The sequence below is a fragment of the Phascolarctos cinereus genome, unplaced genomic scaffold, assembly GCF_003287225.1.
Source record: "Phascolarctos cinereus isolate Bilbo 61053 unplaced genomic scaffold, phaCin_HiC Scaffold_5;HRSCAF=322, whole genome shotgun sequence".
Lineage (NCBI taxonomy): Eukaryota > Metazoa > Chordata > Mammalia > Diprotodontia > Phascolarctidae > Phascolarctos > Phascolarctos cinereus.
The window spans coordinates 195,322,198-195,342,382 of record NW_027555958.1 but is presented as its reverse complement, the minus strand read 5'-3'; the positions used below and the strand labels follow the sequence as shown (position 1 = coordinate 195,342,382).

Sequence of the window (20,185 nt, the reverse complement as noted above, 5' to 3'; positions counted from 1 at the left end):
CATACTAATAAGAATCACTGCATTGTGTGTTAAACAGTATGTGGGAATCTCTTAACATGCCTCTCACTTAGTCACCAGCTTGTTTCTTTTGTCAGAATAACCCACATAGCATTTTCTTAAAAGGTCATATCTGTGACATTCTAAGGGAAGTCAACACGTTTTCATTGAGTTGTTTATTTGTAGTGCTACTATTTTGACTGATGATGGCCCTCTACTTACCAGTATCTTAAATGTGTGTGTGTGTGTGTGTGTGTCTCTCACACACACACACACACACACACACACACACATACACACTGCACTATATGAGTAAAAATCTTCCAAGATTCTGAGCTTCTAGAATTACAAAACCTATTGTCCATCCACAGCATATGTCTGTCGATATTGATTCATTAAGTGCATCAATCTGAAGACTAAAAGTTGTCACTAGGGGTACAGAAGCAGAGATTTTTAGTTTATAAAAGGTAAAAGTTAAGTGGAAGGCCTTTCTGTTCTAGACATTTTACAAAGAACGTCTCCCAGTGACTCTTTCTCCAAAGTGCGAAGATGAAAGAGATTTCAGTTATAACAGGACCAGGACCCTGAGACAAATGGATGACTGTAGTCAAAGCTTCTAAAAGAAAAAGGAAACCCTCTGTATTGAAGGTCAGGGAAACCTGGTCTCAAAGGCAAGGTTCAGATCAAAGTAGGGAAAAATATTATATTTAACTAACAGATGACAAAAGATAAAAAAGTCAGGCTAACCAGCTGGAAATTAGGAGGCCCCCTAATTGTACACCTGGAGATATAGAGCATGTCAATTTGATGGAGAAGAAATAGAATGAGACTAGAAACTAAAAGCCTTGAGTTCTAGTCTTATCTCTTAAAATAACAAACTATGTGACATTGGACAGATCACTTCAAGCTCTCTGAAAATGATAATAATCATGAAATTGTGAGGTGTTTTCTTGAAGAGGGAATTAATCCATTCTTGCCAGTAAGCTTATTTCTTTCCTTTTTTTTTTTAATTTTTAGGCAATTGGGGTCGAGTGACTTGCCCAGGATCACACAGCTAGTAAGTGTCAAGTGTTTGGTCTGAGGTCGGATTTGAACTCAGGTCCTCCTGACTTCAGGGCCGGTGCTCTATCCACTGCACCCCCTAGCTGCCCCCAGTAAGCTTATTTGTACACCCATAGACATAAAATGAGAAGCAGTGTGACATAGCAAGTAGGTCAGCCTTGAAGTAAGGAAGAAGTGGGTTCATATCCTGCTTCTGACTCATACTAGCTATGTGACCCTGGGCAAATCACTTAACTTCCCAGTGCTCCAGGCAATTCTCCAAGAATATAAGTTACAGAACAATTACTGATTCACATCAGTGAAGAGATTTTCCACACTAGTCATTCCCTATACCAGAGACATCACAGGACTGCCTTCCCAACTCCAGCTCTCTGTCGCCCTGCAAAAAGGACCTAAGAAAAATTAAAGTGAGCCTAAATGAAGTTAAGTAACAGAAGTAGAAGAAATCTCTCTCAATCATGTCTTTCTTATACATATTCACATATATGTATGCATAAATAAAACTATTTTACATAAAATTAGAGTTCATTTTAATTGCTCTACCACATAAAAATATTTTGGTGAATCTTCATATGTAACATAAAAGTTTCTCAAGCTATAAAGAATAAGACCCCTTTATAAAAGGAACCATCATTATATTAGCTCATATATACTATGTTTCAATTCATTCACTTTTAAAAAATCTACATTGAATAAAATAAGATATTATTAGCTCATAATAGAAAGATTGGTCCTTTCATCAACACATATGTGACCAAATACTTCTACTGTTAATACTCCTACAACAGTTAAATGTGTATAGTCATAATTTATCAATACCCTTTTTTCATAAACGGTACCTACCTCACCACTACTGATCTGTTCTTTATTTTCTTTAGCACCCATGCTAACTCTCACCTTATATGCATGCATTCTTCAGTGTCAAAATAGTTGACCTCAGTGGGTTTGTAAAAAAACCTCTGGATGTCTTATCAACATTTCTAACTCATATATTCTAAATGGAATATACCTTTCCCCTAAACTCCTTCTCCAAACATCCCAGTTACTATTGAGGGCATCATTATTCTTCCAGTCTTCCAGATTAATGACTTTAGAATCATCTTTCACTCTTCCTTCTCTCTCACCCCACCTCATATACAGTTAATTGCCAAATCCTGTCCATTTTGCCCCAACAATATCTGTCACATTTGGCCCCTTCTTTCCACCCATGTCACCACCACCTAGTTCAGGCCCTCATCACTTCTCACCTACACGCTATTACAAAAACTTTCTAATTAATTGGTATTCATCCTTCCAGGTTTACATTTCTCTAATCCAACCTCCATACAATTGGCAAAATAATCTTCCTAAAGCATAGGTCTGATCACCTGCTCAAAAATCTTCACTGGATCCCTGTTGCCTTTAGAATAAAACACAGACTCCGTAGCCTAGCAATTAAGATCTTCTACAATGCTGCTTCAATCTTTCCAAATTTCCAGACTTGTCTTATATTACTCCCCTTCCTGCAACATATAATCCAACCAGAGTTGCCTACTAGGTGGCCCCATCTCAATATTTCTTCTATCTCAGTGCCTTTCCCCAGGCTGTCTCCCATGCTTAAAATGTATTCTTTCCTCACCTTGGCCTCTTAACGTACTTAGCTTCCTTCAAGGCTCAGTTCAACATTCATCTCCTAAACAAAGCTTTTCCTTACACCTATCACCACCATCCCCCAGTAAGTACTTAGTGCTCCTTTGTGCACAATTATCTTAATATTTACTTATTTATATGCAGGTTATATAACTGAGCGAAATATAAGTTCTTAGAGGACAGGAACTCATTTTTGTTTTGTCTTTGTATCTCCAGCACTTGGCAAAGTGCTTTGACATTTAGTAGATGCTTAATATATTCAGAGAATTGAACAGAATAAAGTCCAATGCCTAAACTCTAGCACCTTCCCTTACTTTTCCTAATGCTTAAATTCCTTTTTTTAATTTTATTTTTAATTTATGGAATAAATCAAACATTTTCATAACATAGTATAATTTTTAAAAAGATGATTGCACATGAAACTGCACATCTGTTATATACAGCTTACTCTTCCTTTTAAATACATAATAAAGTTATTGTATTAGGTTTTTTTTTTCCTTTTTCCTTTCCTCCCCTCATCCTGCTGTGTTATCCCAGAACACAAAGCGGTAAAGGGTGGAGGGTTGGGGGGAGAGTAATAGCCGTAAGTCTATCAAAGGATGCACCAAGTTTCCTATATCAGTGTTTAATCCTCTTTTCTTAGAGGCAGCTAGGTATTATTGTGAATACATAGAGAGCTGGACCTGGAGTCACGAAGACTTGACTTTAAATCCAGTCTCAGACACTTACTTATAAGCTTTGTGACCCTGGGCAAGTCACTTAACTTCTGTCTGCCTCAGTTTTCCCAACTGCAAAATTGGAATACTAATTTGCAGAGCATTTAGCACAGTGCCTGGCACACAATAGGTACTTAATAAACTTCCCTCTCTGGAAAAAACTTATTTAATTCAATTGGGTTTGTTGGGTTGGGTTTGGTTTTTTTTTTTTCATTTTAGTCAAGCTGTACTACTGAAGATTTTCCACAGTGAGTCAAGGTTTCATAAATGAAAGACAAAACTATTGTTGCCTCATTCATCATGAGCACTGTGCTGATTGGGTAAAGACATCAGGCATCAGCTACTTGATGCCTTTGCTCAGTGTCTCTGGGGCCCAGTCTGGCAAAGAGAGGCTTCCCCATAGGTATTCTTAGCATAATGGAGGCCTAAAGTAGGCTCAGGAGCTCTATTGAAGGGTAGGTTTTATGTCATCTCACTCCCTACAGTTCAATAGATCTGGACCCAAAGCACAACCTTGCTTAGCACCATTCATAATGGCAAAACAAATATGACAAGATGCAATCAATACTGATTTGACCTGCCATCACAACTTGTAGTTATCTTAAAAGGTTGATGTCCTTTTCTGGAGGGCACACTAATGAAGAATTTTCCAGAGAGCACATCTGTTGACTATATCAATAAAGATAAAAGGTGTGCCCCAAATGCTCCCCAAGATAATGGGGCTGAAATGCTCCCAAAGATAATGAGTCATGAAGATCATGTCTGCAGCGCTTTGTATGTTTTTCTCTGAAAGCAGGCTGCATATCAGTGAAGTACAAAGTGGGAATCAGGTTCAGTGTACAACACTATGCTATAGGCTTGCTCTGGATATAGATCCCAATGGATATGTTGCTATCTAATTGCTTCATGGATGAAAAAAAGCAGAGGAGAGGAAAAGAAGTGTGGAGGACATTACAACTTCCCAGATAACTTTGTGCCAATACTCACTTCCAAAAAAACAAAATTTTATTGAGTTTGGCAAGCCAAGGATCAGAAAGATTGTAGGAAGATAGAAATAAACTTTTGGTCCATTTAGGATGAGAGAAGAGAAAGACAGTTTCCTCCTGTAGCTCAACCAATGTGCAAAGCATCAGCTGATAAATATTGAGCACTTTTTAATTACTAAGGAAAGATTTTTTTAAACATGTAGCTTAAACCAGGGAAAATCACAGATACAGCAAAAGGCAGATTGACCTCTAAGTTGAATGAATCAATACAGATGTAGGTGGGCTAAGTTATGAGGTACCTAGTTCCTGATCTGATCTAGAACATGCCTGGAAATAAAGCTTCCACCATGCAAACTGTCACAAATACCAAGCATTCTTGGCAGAAGAAAATTCTCAACCTTACCTATGGTCAACATCAGTGAAAGAAAATGAAAGTGCTGCTTTTACTAATCAATCAATCAATAAGCATTTATTAAGTACCTATTAGTGCTAAGCACTATGCTAGAAACAAATGACAGTAATCTTAGTTCTCAGGGAGTTTACACTCTGTCAGTGAAAACAACATATACACATAAAAGTATATGTGAAATACGTGTGAAATAAATACAATTATCCCTTCCACATCACAACTTTCTCCATCACCATTTTGATATATCTCGGGTGAGCATAAGAAATTAAGTGGGAATTTGGGGGGAGTTTTGCAGAAGCCACAGACAACGTGTGAAGGCCAACATACAACACAGAAAAAGTTTAGAAACTCAAAAATGCATAAAATATATGTATATATTTTATCTTTTATCTTATATTTAATATTTTACCTTTTAACACCGTAGCAATTCAGACTTCTCTGGTACAAAAGGAGGACCAAAAATTTCATGCAAATTTTGGGGTGCCATACCCCTAACTCCTGCAATGTAGAAGGGATAACTGTACAAGGTAACTTAGGAGTGGAGAGATTAGCAACTGGGGACATCAAGAAACACTTTACAAAGAAGCCAATGGTTGTGAGCTGAGCTTGAAAGGAAACTGAGGATTTTAAAAGTTGGAGATGAGGAGGGATTGCATTCCAGGCATGGAGTAACATGTAGGAAGAGCATAAACACCAAACTCAGATTAAATGCAGTGACCAAACTTGGCCCCAGAGAATAAACAATGTCCCTCCTCTTGGTTAAGAGCTGAGAGACTACGGGAGTAGAATGTTGCATGTACTACCCTACATGCTCATCTTATCTGTTGGTTTTTCTTAAATTAATTTTCTTAAATTTCTTCATTCTTAACTGAATTTTCAGTATTACAGAGAGTACATTAGGGGCGAGATACATTTGGAAATGACTATGATGCATACAAAGTCATCAACAAAATATCCAAAAATAAATGCAAAAAGACTTGTCCCTGACAATCGGATATTGGACCAAGTTCTCACTGCACCCTGCAGGACATAAGCAATGTGCTCTTCTAGTCAGGGAGAAGAAAACTCACCCTTCCCTTGTAGAGTCTCCTTTCTTCCCAAGTTTGGCCAAGGCCCAAGTCCTCGACAGAAGCCAGCCTTCTAGCCTACCTGTGCTGCTTTAAAAGTAGCAGAGGAGAGTGAATGCTGGGAAAATGGGATTTAACCTAAGGGAACTCTCAGGCTGCTTTATCTAAGGGTTATGAGGCTGTATATAGCTTCTTTGAGTACCTTGTGGTCATGGTAGGCATTAAGGTAGAGTATCTCTCAACTAAAGCATAAAAAGAAGGTGAAGAAGAGAAGTTCTCATATATAAACATACAGAAGGGCATCCTGGTTGTCACTCTCTCAGTTTACAAAATCCCACTCTCTCATACTACAGAGAGAATTGAATTGACATGGAAGAGACCACACAGTACTCCCTTTCTACCTTTCCCATCTTTTTACACATTACTGCCCTCCACACACTCTTCATTCAATAAACAAACATTTATTAAGCACCTGCTATATACCAGGCATTATGCTAAGTTCTGGGGAATACAAAAAGTGGCAAAAAACAGTCCCTGCTCTCAAGGTGCCTACAATCTAATACAGGAGACAACATGCAAACAAATTTATACAAAGCAAGATATATATACAGGATAAATAGGAAGTAATTTTGAGACAGAAGGCAATCTAGCCATAGCCTAGATACTGTTGTGAATATACAATGCTCCAGGTCCTCCCTTTGTGTCTTTATATTGATTGGCTAACTCCAATGCCTAGAATGTTCTTTATCCTGATCTCAGCCTCTTTGAACCCTGGTATTCCTCAAGATTCAACTCAAGCACCACATGAAGTCTTCCCCCAATTCCTTGTGCACACCTTCCTCAAAATTACCTCATATTTATTTCATAGATATTCTACGTATGTGTATATGTGTTTTGTCCCTGATAGAATATAAGCTCTTTGAGAATAAAGATAGCTTCACTTTTCTCTTTGTGATCCAAGTGCTTAGCATAGTGCCTAGTAGATAATGCCTAATAAATACTTGTCAATGGGAATTAATTGAATCCCTTTAGCAGAGTGGGTAAAATACATAGGATACCCTGAGCATGGCTCTGAATATATAATTTCTTATAACTGATTTTTCAAGATGAGAGTCAGTATTTTTAAGCTTGTTCTGTGATAACCAGGCTAAGACATGAGAAACAATGACAAACTATGAAATCTGATGTTTTTACCATGATCAGGTCATGCAATGTATCCTTATGGTTATTATAATGAGCTACAGAAGTCCACAAAAAAAGATTAATCTCTTTTGCAGAAAAAGTATAATGGATTAGGGCATTTTTTCAAAGACATCAATTTTATACATGCATATAGATAGAGATAGAGATAGAGATAGAGATAGAGATAGAGATAGAGATAGAGATAGAGATAGAGATAGAGATAGAGATAGAGATAGAGATAGATAGATAGATATAGATATAGATATAGATATAGATATAGATATAGATATAGATAGAGATAGAGATAGAGATAGAGATAGAGATAGAGATAGAGATAGAGATAGAGATATAGATAGAGATATAGATATAGATATAGATAATTTTCCCCAATTACATGTTGAAGCAATTTTAACATTTTTTTTAGTTTTAAATTCCAAATTCTATCCTTCCCTCTCTCTCCTCCCTTCCCCCCTGAGACAGTAAGCAGTCAGATACAGGTTAGATATATGCAATCATGTAAAACATTTCCATATTAGAAAGACATCAATTCTAAAACTTCTAATGGATAGAACCTGAAAATTAGCTCTGATATTTATAACGAATCTCTAGGCTTAACTCAAGGACTGTGTTATAGACCTTTCTCACTCTGAACCCACCCATCTATGACAATCTTGCAGCGGCATGGATGAATGTTTGTTCACTTAAATATTCTTTATTTGAAGATACTTTCTAAGATCAAAAATTACATTTTAAGAGAAGGGCAAGTATGTGCATTACTCCTTTTCTCAAAGAGGCATTCTATTGTCACAGAAAATTAAAACCCTGTAATCAAGGGAGCCAACCAGACACATAAGAAAATGATTTAGTAGAAAAGTAACTTTGCCTCCCAAACACAGTTCCTAAATTTCCTCGTACATACTTAAGTTGCACGTTCTGCTTGTTTTGTTTTTAGATCACATTGACAACGATTGGCTACGGAGATAAAACTCCCCTAACTTGGCTCGGAAGATTGCTTTCTGCAGGGTTTGCCCTCCTTGGCATTTCTTTCTTTGCGCTACCCGCTGTGAGTATCTTTGCAAAAATCAAGCAGACAAAACTAGCCTTTAAGGAAATGTTATGTTGATCTTTCCATAGTTTAATCTATTTATCCAAATTACTTGCCAAAAGGAATATTTCTTTGGCATACTGTTTTATGATGGAATACTACGGTGCTATAAGAAATGATGAGCTCAATGATTTTAGAAAAACATGGAAAGACTTGCACAAAATAATGGAGTGAAATGAGCAGAACCAAGAGAACATTGTGTGCTGTAACAGCAGTATTTTTTTAAGAACGAGTTTGAGTGAATAAATTATTTTGTCTATCATAAATACCCAAATTAACTATAAAGGACATATGAAGAAAGAAGCTATCCTCATCCAAAGAACTGATAAATAGAAGTATATAAAGAATAATTTTACATATATATACATACATATTATATATGTATACATGTAATTATATATACCTATTATAAAATATATAATAATTATATATACCTATCTAATGGTAGGCAAATGGGGGAGAAGAAAAAAAGAAATTTACATGATAATTTTGTTGAATATTTGAAAGAAATAGCAAGTTGTGCATAGTAGATTTGCAGTTCCAGGTGCAATCATCTTTTTATTGTGCTGTGTTATAGAAATGCTTGTTTTATTCCATAAATTCAAAATAAAATTTTTCTAAATAGATAGGTAGATAGATATCCTGGACCTTGATGCGAACGGCTTAGAATTATTTCCACTTCCACTAACTTTTTAAGTGCCTACTGAATAGGAATCACTGCATAGAATGTTAGAGAAGATACAAAGATTAAATGGCACTAACAGTCTCGTTAGGGTTACTTTGTTATCAACCAGTGTTTTTCATACTATTTAGTTGTTTGTCTATGAGCAAACAGTCATTCAGACATAGTCTAATATCAATTATTCATATCCACAAATTTTAAACCTGTACAGATATTCAAAGTTATGGGCTCCATGTGGAACACACTAGCTTAAGTTTGGTCTATGATTTTAGCTTCCCTGCTATGAGTGTAAGTTTGAGTTCGCATACATTGGATATTTATGTCTCTAGATTCGCAGGCACTAAAACAGTATGACCTTTAAGTGTTTAAAGTATTAGACATTTTCTTCTTTATGTCATAGCCATCAATTTTCTTAATGCATAGCCTCTGCGTTTTGTCAGCAGGTAGACAAGCATATACATTTTCTGTTTCTTTCGTACATTTCTGTTTAGCTCTCTTATAGAGGCTAAAACAGTGATCATCATTCTGCTCTCTGGTTACCTAAAGATACTTAGTAAAACTATGCCTCTTTTTGCCCTGCTCCCCATCCATTTCTTCCTTTCCCCTTCTCTCTCTCCCGGCACTTCCTTCCCTCCTCCAATCAGCATTGAGAGGGATAAGCTGGCAACACTGAGTGAACATCATCAAGCATCATCAGTGAGGGCTCATGTGAAGAAAAGTGTCCCTTCTGTCCACACTCAGATGTAATAGTACCGATCCCAGATTGCTCAGAGGTCCCACTTCACAGCACAGCACAAAAATCGACATGGAGAGTGGCTAGGGGACAGAAAGGTTTTGAGGAAGCAAAATATATCGTTTTGCTCCTACCCAGGGCTTTCCTTTTGTTCCGATAGTGTCTGTGAAAGGAGCCTGGTCACTGTGACACAGCCTAAACATCACTGTGGAACAGCCATTAGTTTCTGTCTTACGCTTCTGCATAATCATGGGCAAAAGGCGGAATGTGAAAAATAAAGGGAGTCTTTTCTTCTGCATCTGGAAAAAAACCCCAATATTTCCCATTTCAAAGTAGAAGGTTAATGTGAAAACTATTGCATTAAATAAGTATTTTGTTAAGTTCTTGCTTGATCAGAATATTGTACCATGCATTTGGGGAGGGGGATAGCAGAAGAAGAGGTGAGTTTTTCCCTAATGAAGATCAAAGTCTAGGCTCTGAGCTAGGTGGCTCAGTGGATAGAGCACTGGACCTGACAGACCTGGAGTCAGGAAGACCTAATTTCCAGTCCAGCTTCAGACACTTATTAGTTGTGTCCCTGGGTAAGTCAGTTAACCTCTGCTATCTCAGTTCCCTCATCTATAAAATGGGACTAATACCACCTACATCTCAGAATTGTTGAGAGGATAATATGAGATGACATTTGTAAAGCAATTTGAAAACCTTAAAGTGCTATGTATATGCTAGCAGCAATAGTAATGGTTAATAGTAGCAGTAGTAGTGATGGTGGTGGTGGTGGTGGTGGTGGTGGTGGTAGTAGTAGAAGCAACTGAAGCAAGTTATGGCACTCACAAAAATCACCATAATATACATGCTAAGTTCATGCAAAAGGTACAAAATCAATTGAAATATGAAGGAAGGTTTCAATCCCATTCACCACACATATCCAATCTATTGTTAGATCTTGTTGCTTCTATCTTCTAACAAATCTTCTTGTCTCAAGTTTTCTCCTCTCAGCTGTCAAATGATTTTTCTCAAGTGTAGTTCTGACCATGTTACCCACTCCTACTCAGTAAACCCCAGTGGCTTCCCTATTACTTCCAGGATCAGAAATAGTCTTTTGTTTAGCATTTAAAGCTCTCATAATATGGTCCCTAAGCACTTTTCTAATCTTCTTATGGCTTATTCCCCTCTATTCACTCTACAATCTACAATCTATCTATTTCCCTTCTGTTTGCCTTTGCACTGTCTCCCATTCTTGGAATATTCTTCCTCCTCCCCTCTAATTTCTGGTTTCTCTGACTTTCTTCAAGTCTCAACACAAGTCTCAACATCTGTAGGAAGCCATTCCTGGTCCCCCCTGAGCTGATAGTGCTTTCCCTTCTTAGATTACTTTCCATTTACATAGCTTGTGTGTACTAAGTTACTTACATGTAGTCTTCCCCATTCAAATGTAAGCTCCTTGAGGACAGGGGCTGTTTTTGCCTTTCTTTGTATCCTCAGTGCACAACACAGTTCTGGGAACACAATAAGTACTTAATAAATGCTTTTCGACTGACAAAAGACCATTCTAAACATTTGATTTATTTAGTTATAACATATATTTATGTTACATTATGTTATATAATATGTTATATTTATGACCACTTCATTTATTCAGAGGTCATTTTGCCCATCAGCCTCAACTCTTTGGCATATCTCAAGAATCAGAAAATAAATTTAAAAATAATCTTGACTGTCTTTTCTTTTAAGTCAGTTATCTTAAACATATTATAAATATATAAAATATATCTTTTTTTAATGCTCCTAACTCAATAATAGCACAAGATAATAATATAGAATATATTCTTCCTCTAGGTATAGACTCATCTATACCTAATTACCTAATCTAAGTATAAGTCGAAATTCTGAGGTCACCTATCCACTATCCTTAACTATCTGGAACATGGCTAAAAAACAAGTAAGTGGGAAAAAGGGCCTCTGAGCACCCAAAATAGATATCATAGGGGCAGCTAGGTGGCACAGTGGATTCAGGAGGACCTGGGTTCAAATCTGGCCTCAGACACATAACACTTACTAGCTGTGTGACCCTGGGCAAGTCACTTAACCCCATTGCCTAACCCCCCCCAAAAAAAATAGATATCATAAAACCTTCATATGTGTCTTATTCATAACAGAAGTCTTTAGGTCCTCAATCAGGGCCTATTTGCTTTTATTCTACAAAATTCTAATAATTCACTGATATTTTCATCTATAGACTATTAAAAGATGCAGATTAAAAGAGGAAAGAGGTTGCTAAAGATAGACACACTGAAAACAGAAAGTGACAGCTAAAAACCTGACAGCAAGGAAGGGGGCCAAAAGACCCCTATAAAAATAAATGTGAGAGGGGGAGTTAGGTGGCAGAATGGATAGAGCACCGGCTCTGGAGTCAGGAGGACCTGAGTTCAAATCCACACTCAGATACATAACACTCACTAGCTGTGTGACCCTGGGCAAGTCACTTAACCCCAAATGCCTCACCCAAAAAAAATAATAAATAAATAAATGTAGCAATCTGGACCTTTCGGGGTAGAAACAAATAGTCCTACATAACTTAATACTTCCTAACAAAGATACTGCATAATCAGGAAATAATTAAATTATGTTCAGGGTGATCATCATGAGTTCCAAAAAATAAAAATAAAGTGATATTTTGGGATAAAAGTCTTTTAAGAATATAGTACCTTTTAAGTATATAGTACGTTTGAGAAAGAGTTTCATCCAAAATAACTAATTTGTTTTATTTGATCTGGACCTGAGATTGTCATAGGTGTAAGAAATACTAATCTTTAAATGATAGCCTTTGAAAGTAGACTGGGAATGGAGAGGTTAAATTACTTGCCAAGAGCCATACAGTCAGTGTATGTTAGTTAGAACTTGAACCCAGGTCTTCCTGACTTCAGGACCAGTCCCCTATTTACAATGTCATTCTACTTCTCTATTTACTTCTTTTTAATTGGCATTTGATGAGTTAAACTTTAGCTATATGGAAAATTCATTTGTGTGTAACTCTCTTTTCCCCAACAATTCAAGAGCAAGGAGGTGTTACTATGAGCAGCATAAATGTACAATATAGTGCTCAATATACTTTTATCGAATGAATGAACAAATGAAAGGATGTAATCAAGCACCTTTTTTAGAAAACCAAAATAGCTAGAAATGTCACTAGAGCCTCTGTATCCTTTGAATTGTAAAGCTTTGCTAAAGATTGGAGGCATGTGCTGACATTTTTAATACATTTTAGAATGGATCTCTTGGCTTCTCACTACTGATTTTCCTTTCCCTTAAGCTGGAGAAGTCACTGCCTACATACCCTTCTGGGCATATTTTGCCCCATTTCTCACATCTCCACTCCTTCTTCCCTCCCAACACTCCTCAATGAAATGGAGTACCCTTTAAAATAACCAGTTCTTACTGTGAAATAAACAGAGAAGAATAAGGTTCAGGATGGGAAACTGTTGAATCTTCCCTACATCCCCAGGTATGCTGGAGCCAGTCAATTGCTAAATTTTCATTGTGAGCATTTATACCTTGGAAATTGGTGAATACTACAAATCCAAGCTTGATTTACTGTCTTGTTGATTGTCTAGAACCAGGGTCTAGCACAACCCTACTACCTGTTTTTGTACAGTCTAGGAGCTAAGAATGGTTTTTTTACATTTTTAAATTAAAAAAAAAAAGCAGGCAATTGGGCAAATTTGACCCTGAGGTCCTTGGCAAATTTGAGAAAGTGACAATGACAACGATGATGACAACAACGATGAAGAAGAAGAGAAGGAACAGATTACATGTTTGTTATTATGTGACATGCACTGTGCTTAACACCTTACAAATATTGCCCCATTTTATCCTCATAACAACCCTATGGTGCTATTCTAATTCTCATTTTACAGAAATTAAGTGACTTGCCTAGGATCACATAGCTAGTAAGCATGTAAGGCTGGATTTAAACTCAGATCTTTCTGACTTTAGGTTCAACCTTCTATCCACTGTGCCACCTAGACGTTGTTAATAATGCACTTAAAAGTATGTTATGCATACATTGTTCCCCAAGCTGGTTATGAAACATTTACCAGTCTGCCTACATCCATGCTAAATGTTTACCCAAAAATTATACATATCCCTCTCTTTAATATTGAAGGAATGCTTTTCATCAGAGTGCTTATACACTCTGGCATCCGTACTGTTTAAGTACAAAAATATAAAGCAAAGCTAGGAAATATAATCCTACTATTGCCTGTCCCAGTCCATTCCTTTGAGTTTCATTCAAGAAGCCCATGAAACTTGGAAGGTTGATAAACTAGGGGGAGCAAGGTCATGAAAGGGACAATGATATACTAGCTGTAAACATTACACTGCATTAAATCAATACGTAGCCACATGGTGAGATGGATGGAGCAGGGCCCTTGGAACCCGGAAGATCTTGGTTCAAACCCTGCCTTGGAAACTTAATAGCTGCATGATCCTGAGCCAGTCACCTCATTTCACCTCTCTCAGCATCAGCATCCTCACGTGTAAAATGAGGAATAATGATAGCACCTACCTCACAGTGTTTTCGTGAGGATCTTACAAAATAATATATTTAAAGCACTTTGTAAATCTTCAAGTGCTAAATAAATGCTATCTCTCTTTATCATTGTTATTAATATTAATAGTCCACAATAGTCCTCATTTTAACAGGCTTCTGTCTGAGGGTTCTGTACTAAGTAAAACAAGAAGACAGGAAGAAAAAAACTGGAATAATGCCATGATAAGACAATGAACAGGCTGGTTTAATAATTGGCATGATTTATATAGTCTGATGAGAGAGAGACTTAACAAGCACTACCATAGCCTAATTCATTATTCTTGAATAAGGTCAATAGGATTTTCAACCAATGCCCAGCAAATACAGCTTTGTTCATATGATACTTGCTGGATAGGTGCCATGCTGAGTTTCTTTTCTTTTTCCATTGGTCACAGTCTCAATCCAAAATTCCAAGTACAAAAGACATAAAGTTTTGAGTGTTCAAGAAATAATCTAAGCCATGACAGGTGCCATATTGGAAAGGGGTCTTTTTGTTGTTGTTTTAAGCCCATATCTAAGATCAAAAGATCACTTTTGTGTATACATAGATATCCTTTTGCTTTTTTTATTTAAAAAAGTGTTTTCTTCCTAGACTTAATATTGCAATTCTATTATCATATTTTGGTATATAGCTCTTATTTTTATTAATACATATGAAATGAAAGAAAGATTATTATAAGGAAGGTCAATCTAATGGACATCTTATAAGACAGTATGGTGTTTAGGGGGAGCAGAGGAAACATTAGACATAGAGTAAGAAGACCAGAATTGAAATCCTATTTCTACCACTTAAAAGTTGTGCAACCCTGGGTAGGTCACATAAATTCCTAGCCTCGGTTTCCTCATCTATTAAAAAATGGGAATAATAATACTTGCATTTCCTACTTCACATGGTTATTGTGAGAAAAGTAGTTGTAAACCATAAAGCCCTATGTAAATGGGAGCCTTCATTATGTTCATTTGCATTGGGCTTTACAGTGAAATCTGGGCATCATAGTGGACCATCATCGGACTCTGACTCAGGAATCCACTGCTACTATCATAAAAACCAAAGACAGATAAAGAGATAGGACTTAAATGGATAAACAAAATCATTGTATTGGCTGGAATCCAACTAAACTTGAATGAATGGAGTAAATAAATTCCAAAAAGAGAGCCACTAAAAAGAAGTAGAAAACAAGGATTGTGACAATTTCCATTTTCAATATATACATTTCAGCTATTCCAACTCAAAGAGATAGTAAACAAGGATTGTGACAATTTCCATTTTCAATATATACATTTCAGCTATTCCAACTCAAAGAGATAGTAATTGCTTATTAAGAGTAAATTATACTGTAATAGTCCACCGCTCCAAAAGTGCGACTGAATTACTCATTGTTTAGTGATTGGCAGTAACATACTTTCAGCTGCCAAAAAGAAAAAGAAAAAAAGAAAGAAAAAAAACAAAAATCCAAATATCCATTCTTTACTTTGGCAAGTTTGGTGTCATAACTATAAGATAGTAACAAAATGAGAGACTCTTTCTGTGTTAATATAAGTCTAATTACTATATACCCAAAAAGTAAAACGCATAGGCTCAAAAGGAATACATCTTTGAATTTCATAACCATTAACTTGACAAAGTTAATAAGAAATTTGACAAAAACAAAGAAATGCAATCTTAGCAAGACTGGGAGCTAAGATAATGCTGGAACCAGGAGCTAACTGATATCCCTAACATGCAGAAAGTTTGATATTTAAACAGAAAACAAAGCTATGCAAAACACGTTATTGGAGGAATCTACTATCCCGGAAGTCTCCTGTGGTCTTAATTATCTGGTCCCATGTGGCCAGTAAGAAAAGTGAGAGCAAGACTGTAGAGATTTAGGAGTATTCCATTGATGACCAGGATCCTATAAGAGAGCTCAATCAAGAAGAGGCAAGATCTGAAATACAAATAGATCTGGGTTCCCAAATAAATGAAATATCTAGAAGGGCAAAGCTATGGGTCTATAGTTAGGAATACATTTGAAAGACATAGAAATAGTGTAGTTAAACCCTGCTGAAAGCCTTATTGAGAAGTTCCAAGCAGCAGGAAAGCCAGATAAGAAAACCAAAGCAGAGAAAATGGCTAAGAACTTAGTATGAGAATATCATAGAGATAGCAATAGCCCTAGACCGGTGATTCATTGATATTAAAAAACTCCCCAATGAGGAAATTATTTCATCTAATGCAAGTTGGCACCATTGCTGCAAGGTATAATGTAAGCTGCCTAGAACTTTACCAGGTTAAATGATATGTCTAGGGTATTACAGTCAGTAAATGTCAGAGGCAGGTCTTGAATGAACCCAAGTTCTCCTGGATTTAAGATTGAAGCTAGCCATTATGCAACACCGCTTCTCAGAAAGGGTCACAGGACAACGAAATAACTCGTTTCATCCATTGTCAAGTAGGGGACCAGTTTTGTGATCCTCCCAAACAAATTAGTTAAGCAGAAGTAGAACAGCAAGAAATGCTGAGCATTTATCTCAAAAGGCATTTAAGTGCCTACAGCATGGAAGGCACTATAAACAGCATTTTTGTTTTAAAAACACAAAAGAAAAAAGAAAAAATAGACACCTGAGTGAGATGATCAGAATCCCCCACCTCTTCAGGTAATTCATATGTTTATGTCTATAATGGCAGCCCATTGAGTTACTGTGATTCTGACTTTAAAAATCCTTATGTGTCCTCAATATCAGGATAATTTTTGTTTTGTCAAAGTGGCCTGATGACAATTTGAAAATTAACACGGGTTTTGCAAAGAGCTGCAATACTTGTGTATGAGCAGCAAGCAAACTTTAACTGTTCTCTTAATATAAACCTGTAGCCATCAGGAGCATCACAACTTAAAATGATAGTACTCTGCCAAAGCAGTATTCCATCCTCTCCTCATACCATCAATTAATAAGACTTTTCCCCCATCTCCAAGAGTCACCAAGAAATGTCAGTATGGAGCAGCTAGGTGGCGCAGTGGGATAGAGCACCAGCCCTGAAATGAGGAGTACCTGAATTCAAATCTGGCCTCAGACCAAGCACTTGACACTTACTAGCTGTGTGACCCTGGGCAAGTCACTTAACCCCAATTGCCTAAAAAAAAAAGAAAGAAAGAAAGAAATGTCAGCATGGAGTAAACAAGAACCAAGAGAAGCCTGTGGTTTTACAGAATGTGAGATTTTCTGGGAGTATTCAGAGAGAAGCCAGCAAATGACAATGCCTCTTTAGTTTATTAATTTTGCATCCTGCAAAAGGTTCTGAGAGATATTTTCTAATAGTGTGGCACTGATATCTTGACATTACATTAAAATGTAAACATACTAGCCTAAGCGTGTATGACGAGTAATATGCTTTGTATCCAAATCAATTCAATAAACACTAGCTATTAGCAGATCTGATATGTAAAATATGATGCTAGGCACTAAAGGAGATACAAAGAAGCATGAAGCATGGTCTCTGCCCTCTTACAGTTTACAATCTAGGGGATGAGATTAACCACATAGAGAAATACAATGCCGAAGTAAAATGTGAAATTGAATGAATAAGTGGTACAGTATGCCGGTAAAACCCTTGAAGCAGGGGTGGAGAACCTGCAGACTTGAGGCCACATATGGCCCTCTAGGTTCTCAAGTGAGGCCCTTTGACTGAATCCAAACGTCACAGTTTGGATTTCATTTGTTCTGTGAGATTTGGATTCAGTCAAAGGGCCATATTTGAGGACCTGGAGGGCTACATGTTCCCCACTCCTGCCTTGGAGGAAAACAACCCTCTGGCTGAAGAAACAGTGAGACCTTTAAGGAGAGGATTTCATCATTAAAAAAATCACTTTTGAGTTTTCTGATATCCATTTTTTTAATAGTGTCCTTAAAAATGCAAAAGTGGCTGTGTTTTGTATTTTATTCCAGGGTATTCTTGGCTCAGGGTTTGCATTAAAAGTGCAGGAACAGCACCGCCAGAAACACTTTGAGAAAAGAAGGAATCCAGCTGCCAGCCTAATTCAGGTAAATTTCAATGTAATAGGTAGGTAGCAGGATCTGTCTCTGTTAAGTACTTGTTAGGTACCTTTTATAGTCTTTGTGCTTCATTGTTTTGGAGAATTGCTGTTTTGTTTAAAGGAACCTGAAGCCTGAACCAAATGTACAATAACATGAAAACATCTTGGATTTGGGTTTATTGGGTTCATTTTTTCCAAGGAGGAAAATGTATGTTTTCAATGCCTCGTTCATGCATCATTCAGATGAATAGCCTTGCCAATAAGGCCAAGCAGAGGGCAGTGTCTGGGTGGCTTACTGTATGAATTAATTTGTTTTGTGAATAACTTAGAAAAACAGAGTTGATCATTAAGAGATGGAGCAGAACACGGCATTATCTAATTTTTTTTTCCCCAAGCTAACAGGATAGCAGTAATCTGAGGTGACTGTCTTTATTTAGAATATAAAGGTTGGAGTTTTATGGTGAATTACTGTTGCTATCATTTGGTGCAGCAACTTGAAACAGATATCCTATTTATAAGCTGACCGTACATTTTTGGTTAGCAATATAAAGGAATTCAGTGTTGGAGAAAGTGAAAAATTAAGCATGATGTTTAGTTGAAGCCAGTTCACAGAAGCCTTGACTTTTTAGTCAGCATTTCTTCTTATTCAGTGGCTCTGAACTTGTGTTCAACAGCCAAAGGAATGCTTTCTCTCTTCTCTGCCATCCATAGTTTACTGGCATGCAGCCTGCTGTTGGACCTCGTAGAGAATTTAACACACATTTTTTTTCCCCAGTCAAATTCTTTTTCCCCCTCATGACCCAATAATACAGAGTCAGCTTTTGATTATATCGAAGTTGATTATCCAACATGTGAATTTTTTTCTAGGTGTCTGGCTTCTCTTCCTGTCAGTTTCTTAGCCATTTTGATGTTTATTGGTACCTTTGCCAGAGGTTGAATAGGGAAAGAGAAAGAAAGGAAAATTTGAAACCATTCATTTTTCTTCTCTTTATTAGCTCAGGGAAAGAGTGCTTGTATCTAATGATTGAATGGGTTTGGTTTTGTTTGATTTTTTTTTTAATCTGAGTTCTCCCCTGTTGCCTGTTGGCATGGAAAACAGAGGTAAATGTAATACACAATTAAATTACCAGTGAAAGTAAAACTTTACTTCATTTTAAAATTCCCAGTTTTCAAAATAAAATTGGGGAGTGGGATAGGGGAAATAAGTTTCCCTTTTCTAAGCTAGGGGGAAAAGAAATTGCTTCTGAGCTCTGGGAGCCAAAACAACATCTGGACTTATGAAAAGGACAGTTATTTACTCCATTCAATTTCTAAAAGTTGCCTTGGGGCCCAGAAATCCCTTAATCCTTAGGAGAGCTTTGATTGGTTGTTTGGTGTGTTCAATATTATTAATGAATTATTCTCCTCACTACCACTGTCCTTTAATCTTGCTTCACTCCAAAGCATCAGCAGTTATGTTTGAAAATGAGGCCCTTTGCAGAATATCTATCACAAGGCACACTTATGATAAGGGAATAAAGGAAACCGTTTTTTTTACTTGACAGGAGTAAATAACTGTCCTTTTTATAAGTCCAGATGGTAGAGGTGTAGATGTATGTACACTGACTGCATCATAGGAGAGCCCATGAGAAAGGAAGGAGCCCCTCTCCATAAGAAGCTATTTGTTTTTAAATCAACTTAAGGTGAGGGGGTCTGTCTTGGAAATCCAGAATACATTGTGTTATATCCACGGTGGGAGAATGGGAGTAGCCCCACATGTATGAAAAAAAAAAACAGCTACAAATTAGGTTTCAGGTAAGTAAAATTATCATATTTGTAAATTATCCTTCTGTTTATCCTTCCAATGCTGATTCTAATTATTTTTTAACACATAAAAGTATTCAGTGATCTTGACTTTCTAATGGGAAATAGTACACTGATGAAATTTGGAAAAAAAATTGTGCCATCAAAAAAGGTTTTATTTCTTAATGACCAATAATCAAGTCAGAATCTATCCATTTTAAAAGGCAGTCAATT

At 36.8% G+C, this 20,185-nt stretch overlaps 1 protein-coding gene across 1 annotated transcript in view; it reads left to right on the top strand.

The window, feature by feature from the left end:
- Positions 1-20,185, top strand: part of KCNQ5 (potassium voltage-gated channel subfamily Q member 5) — a 664,784-nt gene that overhangs the window by 546,980 nt on the left and 97,619 nt on the right. The window contains exons 6-7 of the mRNA XM_021000132.2: positions 8,001-8,111; positions 18,081-18,176. Coding sequence (XP_020855791.1) covers positions 8,001-8,111; positions 18,081-18,176 — 207 coding nt within the window. The remainder of the gene's footprint in view (positions 1-8,000; positions 8,112-18,080; positions 18,177-20,185) is intronic.